The 27229-nt window shown below is 37.6% G+C and overlaps 2 protein-coding genes and 1 long non-coding RNA gene across 7 annotated transcripts; 1 reads left to right on the top strand and 2 right to left on the bottom strand.

The window, feature by feature from the left end:
• The first annotated feature begins 708 nt into the window (after positions 1-708).
• Positions 709-4067, top strand: LOC104213729 (uncharacterized). 5 transcript variants are annotated; one of them, XR_707728.2, is made up of 4 exons: positions 709-915; positions 1674-3177; positions 3361-3412; positions 3808-4067. It is a non-coding gene; the product is annotated as an uncharacterized lncRNA (long non-coding RNA). The 5 variants fall into 5 exon arrangements; XR_011403720.1 differs by lacking the exon at positions 3361-3412; XR_011403700.1 differs by having other exon boundaries at positions 1674-3412.
• A 10843-nt stretch (positions 4068-14910) lies between these two features.
• Positions 14911-16149, bottom strand: LOC104235665 (uncharacterized). Its single transcript, XM_009789479.1, has 3 exons — positions 15858-16149; positions 15658-15767; positions 14911-15549 (listed from the first exon to the last, which is right to left on the bottom strand). Exons 1-3 carry the CDS (start codon positions 16147-16149, stop codon positions 14911-14913), a joined length of 1041 nt encoding a protein of 346 aa, XP_009787781.1.
• A 3253-nt stretch (positions 16150-19402) lies between these two features.
• Positions 19403-25428, bottom strand: LOC104235664 (protein N-terminal asparagine amidohydrolase). The gene is made up of 10 exons (XM_009789477.2): positions 25219-25428; positions 24212-24397; positions 22905-22969; positions 22719-22818; positions 22580-22618; positions 22296-22481; positions 20759-20937; positions 20178-20297; positions 19869-20069; positions 19403-19772 (listed from the first exon to the last, which is right to left on the bottom strand). Exons 1-9 carry the CDS (start codon positions 25279-25281, stop codon positions 19925-19927), a joined length of 1083 nt encoding a protein of 360 aa, XP_009787779.1. The 5' UTR covers positions 25282-25428; the 3' UTR covers positions 19403-19772; positions 19869-19924.
• Positions 25429-27229: the final 1801 nt, after the last annotated feature.

Raw genomic sequence — 27229 nt, 5'->3', positions numbered from 1 at the left:
ATACTATATGTGAGCACGTGATTTTTTCCGACTAAAATACTCCTACAAAATTCTTAATATATATATATATATATATGAGAGAGAGAGAGAGAGAGAGAGAGAGAGAGAGAGAGAGAGCTAATTTTATATCGAATGCAGCTTATATACTATATACTTGGTAATTAATTGTTTGCATTTAGTTACATTTTACATGCATTTTTAACATTTTAAAATTATAAGAAAATACCAAAAAAATATCTGAAATATTCATTTCACAGGATCTCAGGTTTAATTGCATTTAGAATTTAATTATTAAACAAAAATCACAAAAAAATAATTGTCATTTTTACATTTTTAGCTTTTAGTTTTAAATTAGTAATTTTCTTTCATTAGTTTTAAGTTAATTAATTATTTAAATGGTAGAAATAGATTATTAAGTTAAATTATACAAATTATATGTAAATTAGGATTTAATTTAGGTTTTAATAAATTTGAGTAGGATTTTAAATCAAGGAAAAAAAAGGGAATTAAGGTCTATTTTGGATCTCTATTAAAATCTGGCCCAAAAATAACTTCAATGATCCAAAACTCACTTCAAATCCGCCCAGCCCAAATCTCCCATTCCCGGGGTCCGTTTTCCCACCAAACGACGTTGCTGCGCACCAAAGCTACGTCGTTTTATCCTCCCAATCCCATTAAACGACCAACTCCCTCTAATTATCTCATAAATCAAAACACCCCCCAAAATTAAAAAAAAACCCTAGCACCCATATTCCTTCTTCTTCTTCTTCTTCTTCTTCAGCAGAGCAGCGGCGCACCTCAAAACAATCACCTCTACAATCACCTCGGTCGTCTTCTTTGGCGAGTTGAGGCCGCGCTCCGGCTGCTGCTCCTCTTAATCTCCTTCTCCGGCGAACTCGGCTGAGAAATCGAGTGGTAAGCACCTTTCTTCTCTCCCTGTAGTTTCTTCTATGCGTATCACTTCCATCGGAAACCCTAATATTTTTTTATTCAATTATTTTTGTAAAATACGAAATGTCACTTGGGCTCAATCTGGTTTGATTTTTATTTTTATACTTGGACGAACAACTTACACGAAATACAGGTGGCTTTCTTGTAATATGTTTTGTGTAAATAGGAATGGATAATTGTCTCTCTATTTCTGAGAGGTCTCAAAATTGCAACCATGATGGACGGGAACATGTAGTTACTTGTATTTAATTGATCTTACAATAGTGAATGTCATGAGGTTGGGATGGTCAGTAAACATAAAGAAATTATTAATTTGCCATTTTCAATATTTATTGCTCTTCTCTCCATGGGATGCTAAACTTAGTAGCTTTATTGCACGATTGATGACTTCTTCTCACTCTAAATTTCATGTTTGCTTGGTCTGTGTGCTTGATGGTTGTTGGGTATTGGGTTGATATTGTGCTCTAATTAACTGATCTTGGGATATTTTTATCAATATAGGTTGGTATGCACCAGCAACTAGTTCTTGCTATGATGTGTCCATTTGAATTAGCATGAGAACCTAGAATTGTTTCTTATCTAGGCCTTCTTTTCTTTAGTCAAATTTACTAGACAAGGGCAAGGCAACATTGGCTTATTGACATCTGATTTTCTTGAAAAATAAGTTGGTTTTCTTTTTTGCCTTGTATCATCATTCATAAGGTTTGTCATGTTATTGTCAGCCTGCAGAGTTATTCCCAAGACAATCGTGCCTAGAGAGGTATGTCTGCTGTAATCTTGAAAAGTCTTGGGCCTTTCTTGATTATTATATTTTTTAGAAAAATAAAGAAAACCTCAGTAGTATATTCCATGGTTTATGAGTTGAGACTTTGAGTTATTTAGGAGTTAGGAGTGCTTTACTCTTTAAAGTATTAACAATATTTCTGTCAGTTTTGATGTGCAAAAAAAATTATATTCTTACATATTTCATTGTCTGTGCTTTCCTTTTCCTTGTAATTTTTCTGGGGGTCTGAAGAACACTGCTTCTTTCTTGGTCCTTATTGGCCTTATCCATAGCCTATAGTACTTTGGGCAGTTGGCTTTTCACTAGTTTTATGCATTCTTAGGTTGCTAATATTTTCTCTGATTTTTCCTTTTTCTGAGTAGCATAGCATGCTTTATTCACTATGTTTCCTGCTGTTAGAGCTCTTGTAGTTTTCCCTCTTGGCTCTTTGTGATTTGTTCATTGTTTTTAAACTCAAGTAAATTCGTGGAATCGTGAGGAAGAGCATGAATGGTCAGAAACATGCAATCTCTATTTCACAATCATGTACTTTTTTTCCTATTCCTTAATTTTAAGAAGACTACATCAAGCTTGTAAAGCAAAATATATGTATCTACTTTTCTCTTATATATTTCTTATTCTCAGGCCATACATTCTAAACGTTTAGATATGTGAATTAAATTATTTTTTTTCCCCTTGAGTAGAGCATTAGTGAAGTGTGATTTTTTTCCTTTTAGTTTTCTGTGTAGTATGAAGCTAGACATTCAAGTCTTGCTTCAACTCATGTTAACTTGTTGAGTGCTTGTTGATGTGACGGTGCAAATCCCCCTTTCACTGCTTTGTTTTGTTTCTAAGCTAGGTAAAGCAATGGCATGCATGTAGGTAATACTGATGAATGCTCTCATTCTCCGAATTTCCTGAGCATAGTTGAATGTATATTAAATTATCACCTTCCAATTTCATTTTATCTGGTTGTGTTATTTTCCTCTCCTTTTTTTTGAATCAACCTCATGTAGCAGCTTGGAACTTGAAAATCAGCATGAATTTGCATCAGAGATTAGTAAGGTTCGGAAACAGAACAAACATATCATGATGTCGTTGAAACTATGTAAGCTATTATAGCTCTTAGCTCAGTTGGTGAAATTAAAGTTGTGCTGATATTCTCTATCGAATTGGCAAATACCTCGACTATGGTTTATCAGCAAAGCATAGTCGTTTTTATCGCCCAATGCTCGACTATGGTTTATCAGCAAAGTATAGTCATTGATGGTAGTAAGTCTGAGGCATGGCTCTGTTAATTTTCTTTTTCTCTACCAAATTCCTCGGCATAATAAAGTTTACTTGATTGCACCACTTCCAGGTTTTCGTCCAAATATCAGAAGAAATCAGAAAGTAATGTTTGACAGAATGGAAACATTTTGCTCGAAATCAGAAATCAGTATGTAACGTTCTCTCTTCAAAGGGTATGAACTAGGTTTTTCTCATCGTCAAACTAATATGTTTATCTAGTGGTGTATATGTTTCCTTTCTTTAGCCAAAGTCCTTAGGTTTTGCAATACGATATGTTAATAAAAATAGTACACATATAGACCTTTTACAACAGCTGAAGTAACAACTAAAGGGCTTGTTCTTTTTGCGTGAAACAGGACATCATTTTTACTAAAACGATTAGCACATGAACATGATATCTGCATTTTGGTAAGTGTGGCAGTAACATAAACATAACATTATGTTACTGCATGGATCAGTGTCTTCTAATGCACCTTTAACTGATGGATTTGATTTCCTTTTAACTGGATCAGTGTATTAGGCAACATTAGCCAGAAAATTGAACGAGTGTAGTTGTTATGTACTTACTATATGAACCTATTAATGGTTTAGCTAATCTAAAAGTAATTTCCGTTTTGTATTAATCCACTGATTTAAAATTACACTCACAAGTAAAATTTGACTAAGTAGTTTATACACCAGTACTTATTTCTTATTCTATTGTTTGCTTCACTAATTAATATATATTTTATGATTAATGTTTAATTTTTTCCTGAATCGTGATATTAAAAAGTATGACTAAAATTATGACTCTTGTTTCACAGGCACATGAATGTGCAAATTCTTCAGGGGTAAATTTATTAGACAAAGTGACTACATTACAATTATTCTTGTATTCCAATTAGACTTTCATTTCAGATAGATTTTATTTTATTTATGTATTTTAATTTATGGAGTTTGTAATGAGATATTATCTCAAATATAGTACTAATTTTTTAGAATGATATGATCATGGATGATATTTTTTAGGACTGTTTTGGTTGTTTTAAGCTCTAGATGGTAGTATTTTGTTATTGAAAACCAACTGGGAATCTCTCTTTTTTTTGCCCAGAAATTCATAATTTCCGACCAAATTCGATCGGAAATTTCCAATACATACTCCAGATTATTGAAATTCGGTTGGAAATTATGAATTTATATATATTTTTTAAATAAATCAACAAATTACAAATAACTATTGAATTAAAATAAAAGAAAATTAATAGTTTCCGACCGATTTCGGTTGGAAATTTGAAAACTAAAAAAAATATTTAATAATTTCCTACCGATTTCGGTCAAACATTTCCGATCAATTGCGGTCGGTACATGTTTGCGACCATTATTTTTCTGTCCAATTAAAATTGGTCGGAAATTGCGGACGAAAATCACCTGATTTCTAGTAGTAAAGTTTGGTGATGAGTGCCACGTTGCTCATGGCAAGGTAGAGATAGGAAAGCAAGTATGTCCGGCGTAATGATTTTCCTGCAAAACGACCTCTGAGTGGGTTGTCCGGATGCCTTGAACCATCCCAACCTGGTCTAGCTGGAAGAAACTTTGGAGCATTTGCAACCACTACCATTGATATAGATGTCTCTCTTGCTGGAGTGATCATAGGGAAGAAGGGTGTGAACTCAAAACAAATATGTCAGCTTATTATGTCAAGCTCTCTATAAAGGAGCACGAAAGAGATACTAATAAAAAGAAGGCAAAATACATAGGTTACCCCTTGAACTATGGATCAAATCCCTCTTACACACTTTCTGAGCACGAAAATTATCTTACACACTCAACATTTTCAAAGTATATCTGATACACACCTGTTTTGCTACGTGGCTTTTACGTGCTTAACATAAAAAGATGAGCGCGTAAAATTGTAAATATTTTGTCTAAATCCATATTTTTATGCCACGTGCCATATTAATAATATTTTCCTTATTTTTTGATTTTTATCAAAAGAAAAAAGCTGCCAAACTTCTCTTTTGTCTCAGGTCCTTCCCAAACTACCAGGACACCCCCCTCCCTCCCCCTCTCCGGTCTTCCCTTCCCATCGTCTCTTTTGCAGTATAATCAACCAAAACTCTGATAAATTTTTTAAAGAAGGTGCTGTAAATTTTCTTTAAGATTGCTCCTCTAAACTTCTCTCTTGCATCTTTTTTATCATTAAAATCCACTAAAACATCCAATCTTTACCTTTAAAAAATGTATTTCATGAGAATGACTAAAATTCTAAAATTTCCAACTCAACTTCCTTCATATAAGGGAAGATTTGAGATTTTTATTCATAATGGAGTTGTTTAATTAATGAAAAGAAAAAACTGATTATGATTTTGCTCTATTTGGTTGTGTATGAGATCTGAATATGGAGGAGGGAAATGGAGAACATAGGAGTTGCAATTTTAGTTTTTATCTCTTTCATTTTCGGTCTTGGGTTTGTTATGGATGAATCATTGTAAAATTAAATTTGTGTGAAGATTAAGAAGTGGTGGTTATGGCTTTTTTCCGGTGGATTTGCAACGGCGGAGGGCAAACGAAGATGCAGGTGTTGGAGGATTTTTTAAATCGGGGGTATAAGAGTAATTTTAAATATTTTCTCTAAAAAAATAATAATAATGACACATGTCATGATCTTATTGGTGCGTGACATTACACATATTTTTATAAACTGGTCAAGGAAAAAGAGGTGGGTATTAGAGACACTCTGAAAAGGTTGAGTGTGTAAGATGATTTTCGTGCTCAGAAAGTGTGTAAGAGGGATTTGGTCCATATTTCAGGGGGCAACTTATGTATTTTGCCTAAAAGGAATGTTGAGCTCCAAGGAACCTTTGATCAGATCAATCAGGCTAGTGCCATGTTACAGGAGCTCATATCTAATGTTGGTACACCTACAGGTGGGTCAAAAAATGCCGCCCCATTTACTCAGGGTTCTGCTGGCCCAACAACATAGCAAATGCAATCCCACAGTTGTGCGAATTTTGCAAAATGCTTATGCACGTTTGGAGAAAAATGTCATTTTGCTCATGGGGCTAGTGAGTTGCAGAAGCCATTGGCTTGGTTTTCATACTATGTATTAGCAAAAATAGTGTTTGCCAATAAAAGATACTGTATGGGTCAAAATCTGATCAAAAGAAATCTACTTAAGGGAGAACGGCCTGGGGTCGGCCAAGTCAAAGTCACATTTCGGAAGCAACACACCAGCAAGTAGTCCGGCTATGGCTGAAGTCGAGCACACATGAGGCTCGTACGGTTGGTTCGACACTTAGCCATTTTAAAGGATTATTCCATAGGATATTCAAGAGAAGGGGGTACACTGGTTAAGGACCGATGGGTAATGAAAGTGTTTTATATAAATACTAGGAGAGAGAGTAATGAGGGGGGCAGTAAAATTATCCAAGAAGAACACACCTTTCGGAGAGGAAAGATGGTCCATGACCTAAGATCCATCTTCAAAAAGAGAAAAGAGCTTAGAATCTTGATATTCATTTGTAGTTTAATCTTCTCAAGAAAATACAGATCTGTCTAGCCCACAGTCGGGTGAATCGTTTCTGTTGCTATTTCTCTTTTCCATTTGATATTATGTAAATTTCCATCTTTCATTATATTGTGGAGTATGAGCGGGACTATATTGGCCTTTCACACTCAACTATAATGGTTTATACCTGTTTGTGGTTCCTGATCTAGAAATGATTATCTTTGGCTAAGATTTATCCTGTATCTTCTTATTAAATTCGTTTAGCAAAAAGGGCCTAAAACTTTTTGGTCGAATAATTTTGCACCGTCTGTGGGGATTTCCTAGCCAAAGTTTTAGTTTCCTCTAGATTTAAACTCGGTTCTAGTTCTATTTCCCTTTCGTTGTAACTTCATCCTTTCGCTACGAACACAAATTTGAGGAATTCGTAGGCAAGATCTTGAAATAGCCAAACCAATTTTTAATCTAGACCCTTGCATGAAATCGAAATTATGTCTGATATCTATACGAAAACTACGCTTCGGTGTAGTTATAATTTTGACACGTTACGAATGCAAGCTGTCATATTAGGGCTTTGGCCATCACGTATTTAGCACGTCCACAATCCTGTCACCATGTTAGCGCTAGATACCAATCTATACCTTATGCATACAGCCCTCTCCCTCTCAGAAAGGAATAATAACCTGTTATGTAATTCCTTGAAATGACAAAACTCGTTCCCGCCTGTGTGCTTGTGGTGTGGATTATGTTTCCATTTCTTCATGCACTCGGGACTGGATCGGATTGGAACTTGAACTCGAATATCCCAATGGGCGAAGTAAGTCATCAACCCACAAGGTGCCCAGATTCGACTAACGCCGAAGCTAAGTACGAGGCTGAGATCGGATATGAAACTAGCACTCTCAGTTCATTGCCAATCAGATCGAAGGGACTTTCCAGACCCAAGTAGCGGAGACGGCAAAAACACCAAGCCAAAGACCCACAAGATGTCATCAGAGTTCGATGGATATCAGCTCAACCAATGGTAGCAGCTACGAAGCATAGCCAAAGAAGGGAACATAGTCTCTCCCTTCCACTCGTCAACCAATCAGTCGAGGTAACAAACGATTTCGTTTGGCTTTAACTTGCTATTTATTTTCAGAGTGGGACAGGAATAGGGGCATCCTCACAGACACGTGAACATGGAGCAAACGCCATCAAAATAGCACACCAAGAAAACGCTTTGTGCCATATCATCCTGCAGGCAATGGTCGAGCGAAACCTACCCCCCCCAAATAAGTTGGTACTCAACGCCATAATGGAAAAGTCTGTATATACTGGGACTGGGTCACCAGCCCGGAAAACATACGAATCTCTCCAACATGCAAACATAACACAAGTGTGTGAAACTCACCCACACACTCGCCAAAGCCACTATGCGACAACACAACTAGCTAAAATTCGATCTTGTACATACATTAAGATATACCAAGCTTGAGCGAGACATTCATCGCCCCGCCTATCAACTATCTCTCCAGGCCGAGCGATGAAGGGACTAGATAGACTAAGACTCCTCGAATGTATGTATGGACTGTACAACAACATGTAGTATTCTCCAATAAATGAGTAAAAGAAGCAACATACAGAATTCTTACGTAACTCCACTACCAACACAGGAAATGTACATTTGATCTCGCTCGAATTTACAGCAAGAAAAATTCGACCCCACTCGAATTAGCAAGTCAAATTTGATTCGATCGAATTAACAAGTCAAAATTTGGCCTCACTCGAATTGGCAAGACAAATTCGACCTCGCTCGAATTGGCAAGTCAAAATTCGACCTTGCTCGAATTGGCAAGTCAAATTCGACCTCGCTCGAATTAGCAAGACAAATTCGACCTCTTTCGAATTAACAAGTCAAATTCGACCTCGCTCGAATTAGCAAGACTAATTCGACCTCGCTTGAGTTAACAAGTCAAATTCGACCTCGCTCGAATTAACAAGCTACATTCGACCCCGCTCGAATTAACAAGCTACATTCGACCCCGCTCGAATTAACTACCGAAATTCAGGGACTTATTGCATGAAGATCCAGGAAATTCGAAAAGAAAAGATAAGGAAAGGCCAAAGACATTCAATCAAGGACAAATCAACTATTCCATTCAAAGGAAAAATAGTGTCTTACAAAGGGCCAAAAGGGGTTCCCACCCAACTAACTGAGTACTGAAAAACTAAGTGCAAGAGGAAAAATTAAGTGCAAAAGCTTCACTTAGCATTATCGCCATCCATGACGTCATCTCTCTCCCTACTTGATTCAGCGGCTTCACCTCAACCGTTACCCTTTCCATCAGAATGTTCATCATCAAAGGTAAGACCATCCTCGACCTCATCGTCTCCACTAACGTCCGATGTCGCGGGGTCATAACCGCGGGCAAGCCGGGCCTCACGCGCTTTAACGCAAACTTCTTCGAAAGTGGCTTCAGGAACATTCCCCGCTGCCAACAAGCCCTTATTTATATCCCGCTGAGCCTCAGCGTGGATCAACATCTCGTACAAAGGGCGAGGAACGTCAACAGAGGCGGAAGCAAGAGAAGCAATCAAAGCCAACAATCGCTCCCTCTAATTCTCAAGAGCAACAATTTGATCACCCAGGCTCAAGACATCTCCCTCAATCCCACCAATTTGCTCATCAAGCCGCGCCTCCCTCACAACGGCCGTTTCCATCTCAGTTGCTTGTTCTGACCTTAGAACGTGAATAGAATCTTCCAGTGTCGCAACCCTCGCCAATGCTGCTACTCGGGCTCCCTCAGGCCTTTCCAGCTCAGTCGCCTTCTTTTCGAACTTGGTCACCTTCTCCGCCAATTCAACACTTAGATCGGTGACTCTGGTGGCACTCTGCTCAAGCTCTGCCCGCAAGTCTACCACCTTCACCTGAAGATCAACACAGTCAGCCACAACCCCCTTGCCCACCTCGAGCTCTTCTTCTTTAGCCCTAAGCAGCCCCTCGAGTTTGCTGCATCTGCCAATGGACTGTAGCAGGTCCTCGTCCTTCCGCTCCAATTCCTCTCTAAGGGACTAAAAATTGCCGCCCGCCCTGAGTCGTGCATGCATCTCGCAGCACTTGTCACGGTATCAGTGGTACTTTGAAACCATTTTCTGAAAAGTGGCAACTCGCCTCTCCTCGCGGCGGATACTCTCAGTCTCCAAAATAAAAGTCAGAAGAAAGAAAAGAAAACAAAAAGAAAAAGTCAGCAAGAGTGGAAGACGTAAAACGGAGAAAGTAATAAAGAACTCTCCCTCAAAGCCATTTTAGCTACGCCCCGTGATAGGCTAGCATCGCTGATCTCCTGAAGGGACCTAATTTCAGTGGCGGAACAAAGAAGCTCAAATTGGGGCACCAGGCTCACCGTGTCCTCCAACAAATCGCAATCCGAAGAAATCTCGATCACGCGGGAGGAACCGTCCGTTCCCGCCTCAACTCGAGTGAACCCCGCCTCAAACATGCTTATGTCCTCAGGGTCAATATCTCAACTGGATTCATAATCATCTATAACCATGCCATTTGCCCTCTCACTAGCCAAAAAGGGAGCAGGGGCCTATTGTGAAGTCGATGGACCACTCAGAATGATGGCAATGGCCTTTGGGATCTGCCCCTACCACGGTAGACTCCAGCACGCCAAAAATGGGCAGCACCTCCACGCCCAAGGGGATACAATCTCCTCGTCTAAATTAGCATCACCATCAGGCTCAAACAATGCCAATACGGGATTACCCCTCGAAGGCCCCTCAATCCCGGGTACCCTATTAGCCCTTATTCTCCGTCTCTTTAATTGAGCTTCTTTGCCATCGTCCTGAGATGATTCGTCCACCAAATGAACTGCGGGAATCAAAGCTTCCTCCTGACGACCGATTCTGGGAGGGGTCGTAGTCTCTAAAGTAGCAGCATCCTAAACGCTCTCACTTGTAGCCGCAATTAGTATAGGTCCGATTGAGAGACTCGACTGACGGAAAATAGGTATGGGAGCCCTCACCCTCCTCGTGACCCTCTGACCCACCAACGAGAGATGCTTAAACCAAAGAGGAAATAGGGGAAGGAAAATGCAGAAGAAAGGGCAAAGTGACTAAGGGCAGGACGAGATGACTCACCAGTAGAGGGTCTACGCTCAAATCTCTCGTGGAACGACGACCATTCACGAATCCCCATCGTATGGGGGAAAGCCTGGCTCACCCACTCGCGGATATCAGTGACTAGTGGAGGAGGTACCTTCTCGACTGCAAAATAAAGAAAATGGAAACAGAAGAACAATCAAATCACCGGAAGGGGACAACAAGCAGCCGTTTAAAAAAAACCTTGCGGGCATAATTCCACTCCTCAAGAAACCAGTTAGGATTTGACACCACGTGCTCCATCCTCACAAAGAAGAAGTTCTCCCAAAAGTGGTGATTGGTCTTATCATCCATCTTCACCACCAAGCCCTTGGTCTCGCGATGATGAAGATGTATCATAGTACCCCTGTAAAAACTAGGTGAAGCAAGTGACAGAGAGATATCCCCCGGCCGGCCAGTTCCGCGTACTTGGTAAGCATGAGGAAGATCTTGTATATATATGGAGAGAGCTGAGCCGGGAACACCCCATAATAGCGATAGAAGTCCTCAGCCAGGGAAAGAAAGGGAAGTGGTTACCAATGACGAATGGGTACGCATAGAATGTGCAATACCCTGGGCAATGTATTTGCACTACGTAGTTGCCCGCAGGTATGAGTTCGACGTAGTCAGGAATCCTCCATTTAGCCTTAAGTGCATCGAGTGCCACAACATCCATTTGGGAAACAACGGGTTCAGGCTCACCATCAGGAAAGTTCTTGAAATCAGTCCTGGTCTTCCCCGAACGTGGATTTATTTCATCCATAGTTGGGAAATTCTCATCTTCCGCATGACTACCCCTTCTTCATGAAAGGGTATATCAGTTCCCGATGCAGCGACGTTGACGGCTCTATCAGAGTTAGAGGATGCACTAGCCATCTCCTTGTTGGTTGCGTAGATGAGGAGTGCTGAGAAGAAAAGGGTAATAATGACAGGAAACTTTATAGGAAAGGAGATGGAAACGCAAGAATCGGAAGAAGTAGAAGGTAAAGCTTGAAGCTGTTCAAAGGATTAAGAAACTTAGTAACCCAAATAAGACATTTTCTTCTCTATTTACAAGAACACAGGCATCTCGAGCGGGAAAACCAAATGCCACCACATTAACTCCAGAACGGAAGAGGAATAGGTAATGACGTAACGGATTGGAAACGTACACCATAATGACGCATGACAAATTGATGTCATTGGAAACTGACGTAACAGTCATGATTAGTTCTCAAAGAGTCACATTATTATCTCACCATCAAGGGTTCGCACCTCGACCAAGATGCTCAAATTTCTCAACTCGCAAATCGGCGGGGTCTGCCCATCGAGCTCGTCTGAAGACGACCTCGATAGGTGGAGAGACTAACTGTATGAGTCAAAATCTGATCAAAAGAAGTCTACTTAAGGGAGAATGGCCTGGGGTCAGCCAAGTCAAAGTCACGTTTAGGATGCAACACACCGGCAAACAGTCTGGCTATGGCTGAAGTCGAGCACTCATGAGGCTCGTACGGCTGGTTCGACACTTAGCAATTTTAAAGGACTATTCCACATGATATTCAATAAAGAGGGGGTACACTGGTTAAGGACCAATGCATAATACAAGTGTTTTATATAAATACTAGGAGAGAGAGTAACGAGGGGAGGGGGCAGTAAAAAGATCCAAGAAGAACACACCTTTCGGAGAGGAACGATAGTCCATGACCTCAGATCCATCTCCAAAAGGATAAAAGAGCTTAGATCTTGGTATTCATCTGTAATTCGACCTTCTCAAGAAAATACAAATCTGTCTAGCCCACAGTCGGGTGAATCGTTTCTGTTGCTATTTCTCTTTTCCATTTGATATTATGTAAATTTCCATATTTCATTATATTGTGGAGTACGAGCGGGACTATATTGGCCTTTCACACTAAACTATAATAGTTTATACATGTTTGTGGTTCCTGATCTAGAAATGATTATCGGAAACGGAAAAGGGTCTGATTTATCCCTGTACTATGGTAAATTGTTTAAAATTATCCCCAGTTATACTATTGGACCATAAAAGTCCATGCCGTCCAACTATCTTAACAAATCTGCCCTTAGTTAGACGGAGGTGCCACGTGGTATCCATCCGTGCCTGTTTTAAATCTGGGCACATAAGAGACGACCCGCTCCATGAAACCCGCCAACCCAAATAATACCCCAAAGCCACTGGCCAACGATTTATAACCCAAATTAAACCCCAACCCTAATTTATACTCCTGCTGCCATCTCCATCAAACCCTCTATGTTATTAGCTCCATCAAGACAACCCATTTCAATAAATTTCATCATAGATGTCGGATTCTAGTGCTACATCAAAGAGGATGTGCCATTGTGGAGAGATTGCCAACCACTTTTGATCGACCACACCTCAAAATTCCAGAAGAAGATTCTATAAATGTGCAAAACCTGAAGTAAGTTTGTTAATTGTTTGTACAAAAATTGAAGTTTTATTCCTTCTAACCTAATTATTGTTCATTTTCGCTAGAATGAGTCGTGTGGATATTGGGAATGGCAAGACGAACCTTTTTTGGATAGAGATTTGGTAGAAATCAATAAGTTGCAGTGTAAATTAGATGCTGCTAATGTTACAATCAATATGTTGAAGCAATTATTGGAGTCGTGCAAGATAGAAAGAGACAAGTTGTTGGAAAAAGTTGAAGATTTGGAGGTTGCAAAAAATGTTGAAGTGAACAAAGTAAGGGAAATCGAAGATAAAGTGGTTAAGATGGAGATGTTTATTTGAATTTCAGTTGCACTTTTTGTTGGTTTTGTTGCGACAATGTGGATGAAGTAAATTGGGTTTGCTGAAGATGGCATATGGTCCATATTTCACTTGTTAATGTATGTTCCTAATTACTAGAGTTTTTTTGTCATTGTAAAATAATTACATCAATTGTTAATGTTTGTTTCCAAGTAATAGTGTTTTGATGTTCTATGTTTCCAAGTACTAGTGTTTTGATGTTCTATCTACTGACTTGTCAATTGTTTGAATTTAGTTTGAATTGTTTTATGGCATATGGTCCCTTTTTAAGCACTAGAACTTAGTTTGAAAACATAGATCACCAAAAACATAAACTTCACCAAACACAAATGCTTACAACATAGTACAGCACCAAAAATAGCACTAAAAAAACTGAAATTACATAACAAAAAACATAGTAACTCCAGTAGTTACATCACTAAAACAACACCAAAAACAACACTAAGAAACTGTAATTACATCACCAAAAACACAGTAGTTCCAGTAGTAATTTTCTGAAACAGCACCAAGAAAATGTAATTAACTCACCAAAAATTCAGTATTTCCAGTAGTTACATCACTAAAACAGCACCAAATAATTGTAATTACATCACTAAAACCGCACAAAAAATAGCACCAAATAATTGTAATTACATCACCAAAGAAGACAGTAACTCCAGTAGTTACATCACCAAAATAGCACCAAAAAACTGAAATTACAGTATACTAAAAGGGACACAACTGTCTATAAGTTTGAAGTAAATACATCTCATACAACAAAAAAATTATACTTTTGTCTTCAGTTTTTTTCTCCTTGATTTCAGATTCCCAATTCCTTCTTGCCCTTGTTTTTCCAACTGATTTGCAGTTACAGCATCCTTCCCCTTCCACTATAATGTTGGGGTTGAATATGGCAGATCTGTTGGTACACTAACACCACTATGATCACCTGTGAAGTTGATTGACCTTATTCCAGCTGGTATTTGTACCTGTTGTCTCATCCTAAGCCTTGTAGTTACTTCTAATATAACTCTTGGCCTAAGCACAACATCTTCTTCATGTCTAACTCTTGACCTAAGTATTCTTCCAGGTGTAGGCATGAACCTAAGCCCACTGTCCTGACTTGGTTGAGTGGCTTGAGGTGTTGAACAGTTGATATCATTTTCAACTTGAGGTTCAGTTTCATGTTCTATCAAACAACTTGGCTCTTCCTCTATTGCTTTCCTTTTGATTCTTTTTGCAGCGGGTGTTGAACTGGTGGTAGCCTGCTAAGTTGTGGAAGCCTGCTCAGTTGTGGTAGCAGGTGCTGAACTGGTGGTAGCCTGTTCAGTTGTGGCAGCAGCCTGCTCAACTTTTCCTCTCTTACTTTGCTTCTTTCCCTTGATTAAAATAGTTAAAAAGACAAGTTAGAAATATTCTTCATGTCTAGTATTTAATACTTTGAAGTTAATGTAAAATAATTACCTGATCACAAGTCCTTGCATTATGAGTTGTTTCTCCACATTTGCTACAAGTCATGATTCTTCCTTTTCTGGACTGTGACCACACTCCTTATTTTTTAACTGCCTCATCCTTCTGCCTATCTCTCTTAACCTTAGGTCTACCAGCCAATTTCACAAGCTCTGGAGGCTCCATTGCTTGAGATGGTTCAATCTTCCAAACCTTTTCTCCCCTGACATGTTGTATTTTGTGCCTATAAGTCAGCAAAAATGCCTCCTTGCTATACCACCAGTTGATTTCAGTGATTGGATCACCAGAGTCATGAAGTATAGCTCTAATAGCATGTGGACATGGGATTCCTATAAGGTCCCATGACCTACAAGTGCACTTCTTCACAACCAAATTAACACAATGCTTATCAGATCCTTCTGTTACTTCATAGCCATTTTGACCATTTGTATTTACTTCACACACAGTTTGTGCAATCTGCAGGTACTCATTGTACAAGTCCTTACATTTTAGACTGAAATCATGTCTCCAGCTCCTAACTTCTTCTACATGTTCTCTTAACAAGTTCATGGTCTTGATTATGATGTCATCTGACATCTTGATTATTGGCTTATCCCTTGCATCCACAATCCAGTGTTGTCCATGCATTCTTGTTTTCCGCAGTATTGTACTGTTTGTAACAGTTAGGCTTAATATGTCTAACATAATACCTGTGATGTGCTTGGGGAAGGACTGTTTTGACTGCATCAAGCAGTCCTTGCAGAACAAACAAAGATGTTCAGAATTGATTATCAAGTAAAAAGTAATTAGAAGATTGAATAACAGATCCGAAATTTCAGAAAACTTCACCTTTTGCATATCTGACATGAAGGTGATTCTTTCCCCTTCCTTGAGGTCCAAAGAAGATTGCAGCAGTTGTAGGAACCAATTCCAAGTATTTTTGTTCTCCTTTTCAACAACTGCCCATGCCAAAGGATAAAAATGATTCTATGAATCCTGTCCAACTGCCACTAACAGTTGGCCTTTGGCTTTGCCCTTCAAAAATGTACCATCCAAACCAATAAAAGGTCTCAATCCTAGATTGAAACCCATCTTCAAAGCATGAAAACACATATGCATTCTCAAGAACCTTCTTCTTCCTTCTTCAAGTGTACTCTTTGAAAGTGTAACAACCACATCACTACTAGGGTTACTTTCCCTCAATTCATTGGCATAAGCTTCTAGTTTATTGTACTCATCTGAAAAACTACCATCTAGTAACTCAAATACCATCCTCTTTGCCCTCTTGCACTTCACATGACTAACATTTAGCTCAAAGTTTCTCTTCAAATCTAACATCATCTCCCTAACCTTCTACTTAGGATTATCCTTTAACTTCTGCTTGAAATATTGTGCAATGGTACTAAAATCAACAGTCTTGTTATCAAATGCAGTGCCACAATCATGTTCAGTAGATAAAGTCTTGATTTTAACCCCACCAAACTTTTCTTTTGATATTAAGCACACACAGGGACAACCAACAATATCACAACTATACCTAAGCCTTTCTAGGTCACTCTTCTCCAATTTTAATCTTTTCTTGTTAGCCAGAGAATATAACTTCAGACACTTCCTAGCTTCAGGACATACCTTTGCATAACTCTTTGCAGTCACTAAGTTTTTCATTTATTTTCCTTTTCTTTTGTGCTTTAAGTGCTTCTAATTCTTCAGAATTGTATCCTTCAGAATTAGTACTAGAGTCAGATCATACATCACTTAAGCTACAATCAGTACCAACATCATCCACTATTTTATTAGATTCTTCTTCATATTGTACAATATTGGGAATAGAGTAAATATGGGGCTCACATTCATCTACACCATATAGGTTCACTACATTGAATTCATTGCATAATAACCTTTGTAAATGTCTAACACCATCATCCCCCTCAATCACATAAAATTTACCAGATGGGGCATCAACTATAAGTTGTTGAACCCCTAAAAATCCTAGCATATTTGTGAATTCATTGACTATGTCTATGTCTGAAAGTAAGTCGGAGTCATAACCTGTCCAAGTCTTCACCAATTTTCCTGTGTAGACAACTTGAGGCTCAGTAACACCATCTCCAACAACCAATAAAACACAATAGAAAAAAATATAATTAATGTAAAAATCAATAGTGGGAAGGAATAATTAATGCCAAAAAGAAATATTTTTTTATGACAAGAGGTCCCTCCCTAAAGAAAATCCAACATACCCGAATACTTTAATCAAATGACCACATAATTGGGGACCATCATTGTTAATAAACAAAGGAACAGTGCAGAATCTTTAGACAACATAAATATACTTTTGTGGAAAAGGACAAACAAACAAACCTCACATAACCCCACAAAATCCCACAAAACAAAGAATCAGGACTTAATCCCACAAAACCCCAGCAATAAATAAAGAAAAAAGGCGTAAACCATGCATGCAAACACTAGCAACTGACAAGAAATAAGGATATATCAATGAAATTTCAGAAACTTGAGTTAGATGTAGATGAAATCTAAGAAATCGAAACCCTAACATAAAAACCCTAAAATACGAAAAGAAAACTAAAAAATTGCAATACTAACATGAATAATATAGCAAAGACGAATGATTTTCATGGAGGAAGGTATTACCTTTATGGAATTTCGTCACTTCAAATCGGTTATCAACAAAGTTGTGAGAGTATTTTCATGTTCTAGATAGTTAGTGAGAGAAGAAAATGAAACGGGAAAAATGAAATGGACGAAATGGGTATTATTTGGTTTGTAAATGGCGGGTCGCGTTATTTGGGTTGGTGGGTTTCATGGAGCGAGTCGTCTCTTATGTGCCCAGATTTAAAACAAGCACGGATGGATGCCACGTGGCACCTCCGTCTAACTAAGGACATATTTGTTAGGATAGTTGGACGGGAGGGACTTTTATGGCCCAATAATATAACGGGGGACATTTTAAACAATTTGCCATAGTACAGGGATAGATCAGACCCTTTTTTCCGAATGAGATTTATCCTCTATCTTCTTATTAAATTAATTTAACAAAAAGGGCCTAAAACTTTTTGGTGGAACAGATAGAGCAAGGATAAACCTTGAAAGGATATTGGCCGTGCTGTACTAGTGTATTATTTCCAGCGAGTATTTGGTGGCCTCATAGACAGTCCATTGGTGACAGTCCTTTGATAGGGTCTTGTTACTGCCGCTTTAGAATAATTGGAGTTCAAAATTGAGAAATGTTAAAGAGCTCATAACAAGACCCTTTTATATCTCTGTTTACTATTTTATTACGTAGTAGCTAATAATAGCTCTTGAGACTCCGGCAAACAGTATCTACTGACTGAATTAACAGGAGCTTTAATGGAGCTTAAGCAAACATCTTAACCACATTGAAGATGTTGTATTCCTTCTGTTCCACATTATGTAGCACTACTACCATTTGGAAGACGTTTTTCTTTATTCGAAATTATCCAAATATTAAATATCGTAATTTAAAGTATTTTTTATGCATTTCTAAGAAGGTAAATTTTATTAAACAGTAGAAGATTTTATGTTCAATTAATAATGAGAATTAAATAGTTTGACTCGCGCACTTTGAACTCGTATTATGAACCCCTCGCTTAAAAGGGGCATTTGTATCTATACCCGCTTTTTGTGTCACGTTTTAACTTGTGTCCGCTTTACAAAAAAAATTGCAAGCGTACCCGCTTTTTCGCATAACTTCAGCATACAGGGCTGAAGTAACAAAGGCAATCACGCAAAACTTCAGCATTCTAGTAGCCGGGCCTGAAGTTCAGCTCTAGAGCTGAAGTTTTTGTTTTGTAACTGGCGAACTTCAGCTCTAGAGCTGAAGTTTTTGTTTTGTAACTCGTGAACTTCAGCTCTAGAGCTGAAGTTTTTGTTTTTGTGCTTTTGTTTTGTAACTGGCGAAGTTTTTGTTTGTAACTGGCGAACTTCAGTTCTAGAGCTGAAGTTTTTGTTTTGTAACTGGGGAACTTCAGCTCTAAAGCTGAAGTTTTTGTTCTATATTTGATTAACTTAAGCATGTTTTATGCTCTCATGGTTTATGCTATCTGATCCAAACTCTTCTTTCTTTTGTCCAATATGTACGCAGTATACAAGGTATCCGTAGTTTTCACTCACGTTTAAGTTTGTCAACGCATTGGTCTCACCATCTTTGGGAATTAATCCTAGAGGAATCGAAGAATTCTATCGAGACAACAACATAGAGCATAGCAGCTTGCTGGATTCAAATAACACAATTGTATTGTGTTGAAGCCTGCAAAACTAACATGTGTGAGTGAAGTGGTGATTAAACGAGACAAAATATATAACTTTAAGTAGTAAGAATTGGCACTCAATATTCTGACTGAAATGAAAAACCACAAATGTTAAAACTGTTATCACTTAGAGGTATATTTTTCCAGAGGATCGTTGTAGAAGAAGAAAGAAGAATACAAAGGAGGGGGAGGAGAAAGGGGGTTGAAGTTGTTTAAAAAGTGGGTACAAGTTCAAAGTTTTTAAAAAAATGGATATAGGTTAAATGGGGGCGACCAAATAGGGCGCCCCGTGCAATTTTTACCACTTAAAATGAAAGTAATATAATTTGATTCTTTTTTCCGATAAAATATATACTGTAACCTTAAAATTTCAGTTTTACAATGGTGGTTCTCCGTGGAATTGCCAAACTCTCTGAAAACCAATTATTGTATCAAACAATTAATAAGACAATACCTAACAAGAAAATTGCCAAGTATTTCAAGTTTTGGCTCATCAATGGAGCATGTGAAGTTGCGAACGGAGGTCTTAGTTAATAGTTATAGCTGCTACCTTATCCTGTCCAACAATCTATAATCATTTCAAGCTTCTTTTATCAATAGAGCATGAAGAGGTAAGTCTAAGCTATGAATCCTGCCCTTCTCCACAGAAGCAGGGGTGCCAGAACACTGCTTAACCTGCAATAGTAGGAGAGAGGGGATATCACCCTTGAGCTTTTTAAACCTAATCGAAGAAATTAATGTACGATTTCCTCTTTCAATATTGGTACATACCATAAGACATGCACGACCTTCATTTCCCCTAGAGCTCGACCTTGAACAAATCGTCCTTAATCAGTGTATGCATAAGATAAGCTGCTGAATTTTGCGCAGTGCCTCACCCAACTATTATCTTCTGTCCTTCGAAATATATGTGGCTGTTTGGAAGGGAATGTTTCTTTCCAATCTGGGTGTTGGATTAGATAGTCCCACTGCCTGTAGAAAGAATTTGTTCAAATGATGTTTCACATGGATAGCCAGCTGACATATCCGTGAACGTGAGAAAGGAACTAGTGTATCATTATTTTGGAACTATTGTAGTACCTTCTTAGGCCATCCACGAAATCTGGAGCCTCGGCAGAAGGAGAAGTGGAACATGTAAGAAGGATTTCTTGGTCAGATAAATTCTGTAGCATGAGCGCTATATGTATCTTACGCATGCTCCTATGTCAAAAAAAATGGAGTTCATTAGGAGATATATTTAAAACATCAAAGAGGCCAAGCTTTAGTGGCATAGGCAAACAAAAAATGTGTAACCAATAGATCACAGATTTGATGACAATGGTGCTTTTTAATACCAATTGTCCCACTTATGTAGGTTCTATCAATTGTTAGAAGTCATAATCTCCCCCCCCCCCCCACCCACACACACACAAGTTAGTTAAGTTAAAGTTAGTCACTAGTGTCTCAGCTGGTGTAGTTATGTATCTATATATTACTCATGCAGTTCATCTAAACAAAATTAAAATATAGAGAAGGAATTTAGCTGACAAAGTAGCTTATAACGAATTCAGGGAAGGCGACAAACTGAGAAATGACATGACAGGATAAGAAATATAAATCATGAGTTAATGTTGAAAAGCAGTAAAACTATAAATAAAGAATCCAAAGGTAAGCAGTTTTACCAAGTGCATGGAGCAATCACGAATTGGTCATTCTGAGTATCATATGTCTCTAATAATCTTCCTTCCCAACTACGGTCCTCGAAAGCTGCAGTCACTCGTATTCTCCTAACAACTTCATCAGGACATCTTGTTGTTGCATCAAAGCTTGCTGGAAAAATAGACCCAGTGGCAGTTTCCACCTAAGCAAATGAATTTTGAAAAATTTAAGAATCTCCACTCTAAAAAGATCTGCAGTTGCTGAGAAAATTATACTCGAACAATCGTTTCTTTGTTACAGAGGAGAACCAAAAAGTATAGATGATCAACCGACTGACTCAAGGCTCAATCTATAATCCCCTGGATGTTTTCAACATGCCAGTCAGTAATGGCGAGAAAACCCAATAAATCATTCTCCTTTTCGTGTTAGTTAATGTTTACTTTCCATCTCTATATGTATCCGTTCTTGACTTCTTTTTTTTAATCAAGTAATAAGATTTTGTTAAGAATTGAGAAAAAAACCTGTATACAAGAAGTATACCCAAAGTAGAAAACCTTACAAAAAGATATGGTTTCCTACAAACGACACAGAGTCCTCTAGAACCCCACTTGTGGGACTACACTGGGTATGTTGTTGTTGTTGTTGACACAGAGTCCTCTACACTTACGGAAACCTCATGGGTGCAACAACAAGAAACAAGGGATAAGAGGCTATTCCTCAAGTGAACAAAATCTTTCTCTATTCAGTCAAAAGCTCTCCTACTTTCTCTCTCCATATGGTCCACATAAGTGCTAGTGGAGCAACATCCCACGCCCTGTGTCTTCTCTTTCATCCACTAAAGGTCCAGCTAAACAAAACTTCTCTGACCGTGCCTGGATTCACCAATTGAAGACCAAACAAACACAGTATTTCCCACCACAAGCGAAACGCCATCCAGCAATGCAAAAGGAGGTGATTCAAGTATTCACCCGAGCTCTTATACATGAAGCACCTGCTCACACATGTGTCCTCTTCCTCAGATTCTCAGCCGTCAAGATTTCCCCCGTCGCAGCTAGCCACGTGAAAAGCACATCTTTCTCAGAACCCTAGGGATCCACACCGAGAGGTATGGAAAAGAAGATTCCCCACTACCCAAAAGATTCACAATAGGACTTAACAGAAAAAAACACCATTATTCCCTGCCCCCTCTCCAAACATCATAGCGAGCCTGTGGACACTTTATTCATAAAGCAGCTCAATCAACCTTTGGAATCATGTTACCTCCCAATCTTGCAAGTTCCTCCTAAAGCTCAACTTTCGATGAACTTCTCCACCTTGAAGTCTTTGTATCCATTGAACAGACATCTCCTTTTGGACATTGCATCTTGGAATATTGAGGTATCATGACTGTATAATAAAGGCTATCTTTTTTCTGAAATGGTGAACTCCCCTACCCAGGAGCCGAATAATGACAGTCTTTTCCCACTTTGCTCCGTTGGTGATTTTACCACTAAGCTTTCCCTCCCTTGTCCTGTGATAATCAGCGCTATAAACTAAACTGAAATCCAAAATAGAGCTTACCAGCAAACCAGAGAAGATGGGGTATGAATTTCCTTCAGAATCTCGTCTTGTATTGTGCCCAAGAACATGAAGAGTGTGAATCTGGAACTTCATATTACTCTTTGCCAGGCTTTCAAGTATTTTCTTGCACAAAGGGAAGGAATAGCCCTCCAATTCTGCATGACCTTCCGTAATACCATTAACATGCTGCATAAAAAGCCCAACAGATTCAGCTTCATTATCTAGCCTCTAGATGACTCACTATCTCACTGAAAATCAAAAGAAAAGCATAGTCTTGGCCAGACTTTAGGTGAGCCATCATCAAAGCCACCAATTAGATGAACCTGCATATTATACCCATCCAATGTCAACATCCAAAGTGAGTAACGAGTTAAAAAAGCTAGTTACTAATGTTGTTAGACATCAAGGATTAGAGAAGAATACATCCAACATGGCATCTGAGCTTTGATTGACACCAGATGCCAACATCTGGTCTAGGCCAACATCAACAATATCTGGTGAATCCAAGTGAGCAACAGATGTCCTGTAGCGAAGTCACAATCACAATAGTTAGACTTAAGCAGCATTGTACTGCAAATAATGACGTCCTGTCTAAATAGTTTCTCTTACATTCCACTTTTTTGATTTCTTATGACAATGCCTACACAAGTTGTTGCCTCATCCGTGCCAACCGCCTATGTTCAAGAACAAAGGAAATCTTTAGAACTTCAGCAGAAAAGAGTGGAAATTTTTGAAACTGCAGTCGATCAACATTGTTTGAGAAATGGAATGGTCAAGAAATGTGCTCTTCAACGTAAACACAAACAGAAATTGCAACAACTTTCAGTAAGTTTGAATTATTTTTACATAAATGACCACTTGAGGTGCGGCGTGGGCCATGTGGTTTCTCTTGAACGTGGAATGCTTTGTGCACAGGCCTGCCCTAAGTGACCTATGAAGCAGAAATACATTCAAGAGAAACCTCATGGCCCACCATCAAACATATCCCATTAACTTCTGCTATAGAAGACAGAAATGCTAAGACAGTAATTAAAAGAGAAATAATTTGACAGAGATGTACCGGCGAACTCTTAGTTATGCCAAGACAAAACCTTTAGAATGTCATCACAATTATTCCAGATGATGAAAACGGAAGTTCTCCAAAATGATAAGAATAAGATGAGACACACAATAGTCAGCAGAAAGAGGTTTAACAGATGCATCCCAGCAATGCAGATGAATCTCTTAAAGCTATAAACTCTCAGTGGAACAGAGGAGATTTGAGCATGGATGCTTCAATCAAATAGGATCAAGAAAGTGTCCAGAAGAGAGTCCAAGTACTTGAAAGGGAAATAACAAGTGCTAACACAGAACACTTGAATCAGCACACCATAAACATAGTGAACATCTTAGATCCAAGTATATCTGCAAGGTGCACATATGGAATAACATAATGCATTTTACCATCCGGCAGACTGAGGACTGCATTGCCCTCGTGCAAAATATGCAATCTGATCATCCAAATGCATCGCTTTCTCTCTAGGCAATTTAGCTCTCAACTGTTAAGGCTAATTTATGGTCTACTACTTTCCTTTTGTTGAGTATAAAATATTTTTTCTTGCAGCAATGGGCACGTTTAGCACACAGATACTCACAGCCTTGCCCAATTTTATAGTGCTAAACCTGAAAGTTATAGGCAATGCCTTCTCTAACTATTTAGAAAGATTAGGTACTATGCAGCAATCAGCATATTGTGGCACGAAAAGTGGGCGATAAAGACAGATCAGACAAGAAAAGCTCCTTTAAATCAACTTCTCTCCTGCAACTACAAGTCTGGGACTATGAAAAAAGAAGGAAGAAATCCAAATGGGGAGAAAGGATGAGAAACAAGGTCAGATGTCACTTCAGTAGGATTGTTATAAAAAGCATGAACATACATCGACAAGTGCAGGATCCACAGTTGCATATTCTCTCTGGAAAATGTAAACCCATCTATTATGTCTTGATATACTCAAACTAGAATCTTTAGAAACAGAGAACTTCCTTTCTTCAACATCATTCAATGAAGACGAGGCAGATACCAAGACTGGATGCTCCATTAAAGCCGTCAGGATGTCGTGTTCCTGTTCATAGATGTTCATATTAAGTAGCTACATAAAAACAGAAAATGAGACTTTGTATCCATTGTAATGCAGAGAAAAAGTTTGACTAATGAGATTTCAGATTCAATATTGATAAAGACTCCCTGTGAAACTAATCTTGTTGGTTAATAGGACTCACTAAAAGCAACCTCCTCAGATGTATCTAAATCAATTAAAATTGGTGAATGGCTCATCAGTTAAATATGCATAGACAAAAATATTTGCCTGTGATAAATACTCCGCCTGACACTGTTCTAACCACTGGATTAGATTATAAAAATTGATTATGATTATTTATTGTCTAAAAGTTGATAAGATTATCAGTCTGTTTCAACAATAATAATAAATTATCTCAAAGATTACTACGTAATTTAACTAGAATAAAGAAACTGAGCAAGTCAAATGTAACAATCCAAACCAAACAGTCCCTTTTTAATGCAATGTACAGATAACAACAGAAAGTCTTTTTCTCTACTCAACCAAATTGATTCTTTAGACAATCTAAGTCCAAAAGAATTAACAAAATAAGTAATAATCAATCAGCATACCGAAGATGAACAAATTTAACCCCCCAAAAAAAGGATAAAAGGGGAAAAAGGTGGAGTCTTTACAGATTAGAGTGCAACAGCATTACTATAAATCAACCATATATTGCAGAAGACACATTTATCTCAAGGGTAAACTAAAGAAGGGATTAGTTGTAAAAGATTCATAAGTGGGTGCAACCCTCAATTAAGAATGAACTTATACCTGAAGTTGGATTTTTGTTAAATTAAAAAAGAATAAAAGAAGTTAGACTATACCTGAGACTGAGAAGAAGAAGAAGAATCATCTGTAGGAAAAGGAACTCCACTCACAAATATCATAGTGGCGTTTATGTTAGAAAGAGAGAAACAAATTGCAGAGGATTGTCTTTTGAGATGTAGAGCTGAAAATCAAAGGCGCAGAGAATAGAGATAACCAGAGTGGCAACGACTGGACTTCTCTCCTCTCGCCCTTCCTTTGGTCTCAATATTTCTGGTAGAAATTCTATTATATGGAGATTTAAACTTTTGATTTTAAAATATTGGGCAACTGTTTTATAGTATTTGTTTATGGTTTTGATTTTACGGGAAAAAGGCTTAAAAATGCCGGTCCACTAATATAAATGGCCTATTTATGTCATCCATTAAAAAGTTGTCCTATTCATGCCACTAACATTATATTTTTGGCCTATTTATGCTATTATCTACTAACAGTTCTATTTTCTAATTTTTAAATAATAGTAAGAATTAATTTTTCGACTCCACCTTTGCCACTATCTTTATTATTGGTTCTTCTTTACTTAGCCCTACATTTCTTTTAACCATGATTATGTATAACTAACCATGTCCAACTCGATAAAATCCAACAATCTTTAACCCAACCCCTAATTCCTTGTCACGATCCAAAGTACAATTAATCGTGATGACACCTAACCCAACCTGTTAGGTAAACCAATTAACAACTATCCTTTTAATGAAATTTTTTTAGACAAATAAATGGGAAAAAAAAACTGAACCTTAATACTTTTACCAAGGTCTAGTAGTACAAAATCATGAGCTTCTTAGATTTAGATTTTTACATATTGAATTGAAATAAACACAACATCGGTTTCAAATAAATACAGATCACTAGACATTGATCTTATCGGGTTGGACGTGGTTAATTATACATAATCAAGGTTAAAAAAAATATAGGGACAAGTAAAGAAGAACCAGTAATATAAAGACACGTGGCAAAGGTGGGGTCGAAAAACTAATTCTTATTATTTAAAAATAAAAAAAATGGAACTGTTAGTCGGCAATGGCATAAATAGGCCAAAAGTATAATGATAGTGACATAAATAGGCCAAAAGTATAACGTTAGTGGCATGAATAGGGCGATCTTTTAACGGATGGCATAGGTAGGTCATTTATGTTAGTTGAGTGGTACTTTTAGGCCTTTTTATACGGAGTTCAACTATTTTATTTTGAAAAAAGGGGTGTATTTACAATTTTTTCTTTTTTTATTTATCATTGCTTATTCGAAATTGATTGACTCAATTAATATAATAAATCAGAATAAAATAATTTTAATTTCACAATGAGACGATTTATTCCGAAAATTTAGTTGTTTACATGACAAAGTTATTGATTCTGTCCACAATAACATAATCAATAATAGTAATGCATAGATGTATTATGTTTGTCACGATAGATCATAATGCAAAATGGTGAATATAAATAAAAAATTCAAGCCATGTTGGACTTTTATATAAATCAATGATTTGACATGTTTTCCTTTTAAAGGGAACTACCAGCTATATATCAATTTATAAGTAGCTCATTATAAAAATTGATTGACTCAATTAATATAATAAATCAGAATAAAATAATTTTAATTTCACAGTGAGACGATTTATTCCGAAAAATTAGTTGTTTACATGACAAAGTTATTGATTCTGTCCACAATAACATAATCAATAATAGTAATGCATAGATGTATTATGTTTGTCACGATAGATCATAATGCAAAATGGTGAATATAAATAAATAAATAAAAAATTCAAGCCATGTTGGACTTTTATATAAATCAGTGATTTGACATGTTTTCCTTTTAAAGGGAACTACTAGCTATATGTCAATTTATAAGTAGCTCATTACAAAAATTTGTCAATTCATAAAATATTACCAATGTCAAATATTATTAATACTAGCCAATTAGCTATTTGTAGGGGGAAAAATTCAAATTTTTGCTTTCTTTTGAGTGAATGTTTTTAGAATAGATTTGGTACATCTTAAGGAGCTTGAATCT

The sequence above is a fragment of the Nicotiana sylvestris genome, chromosome 1, assembly GCF_000393655.2.
Source record: "Nicotiana sylvestris chromosome 1, ASM39365v2, whole genome shotgun sequence".
Lineage (NCBI taxonomy): Eukaryota > Viridiplantae > Streptophyta > Magnoliopsida > Solanales > Solanaceae > Nicotiana > Nicotiana sylvestris.
The sequence above is the reverse complement of the archived record's forward strand: the minus strand, read 5'-3'. Positions and strand labels throughout refer to the sequence as shown.

Coding starts and splice junctions, on each gene's coding strand:
- LOC104235665 (XM_009789479.1), bottom strand. CDS start 16,149: ATGATGTTAGATTTGAAGAGAAACTTTGAGCTAAATGTTAGTCATGTG. Junction 15,768..15,857: donor ACCTTTTATTGGTTTGGATG/GTACATTTTTGA, acceptor TGGCATGGGCAG/TTGTTGAAAAGGAGAACAAA. Junction 15,550..15,657: donor TCATGTCAGATATGCAAAAG/GTGAAGTTTTCT, acceptor TGCTTGATGCAG/TCAAAACAGTCCTTCCCCAA.
- LOC104235664 (XM_009789477.2), bottom strand. CDS start 25,281: ATGATATTTGTGAGTGGAGTTCCTTTTCCTACAGATGATTCTTCTTCT. Junction 22,970..24,211: donor TGGATCCTGCACTTGTCGAT/GTATGTTCATGC, acceptor TCTTGAACATAG/GCGGTTGGCACGGATGAGGC. Junction 22,619..22,718: donor GCTCAGATGCCATGTTGGAT/GTATTCTTCTCT, acceptor TATAATATGCAG/GTTCATCTAATTGGTGGCTT.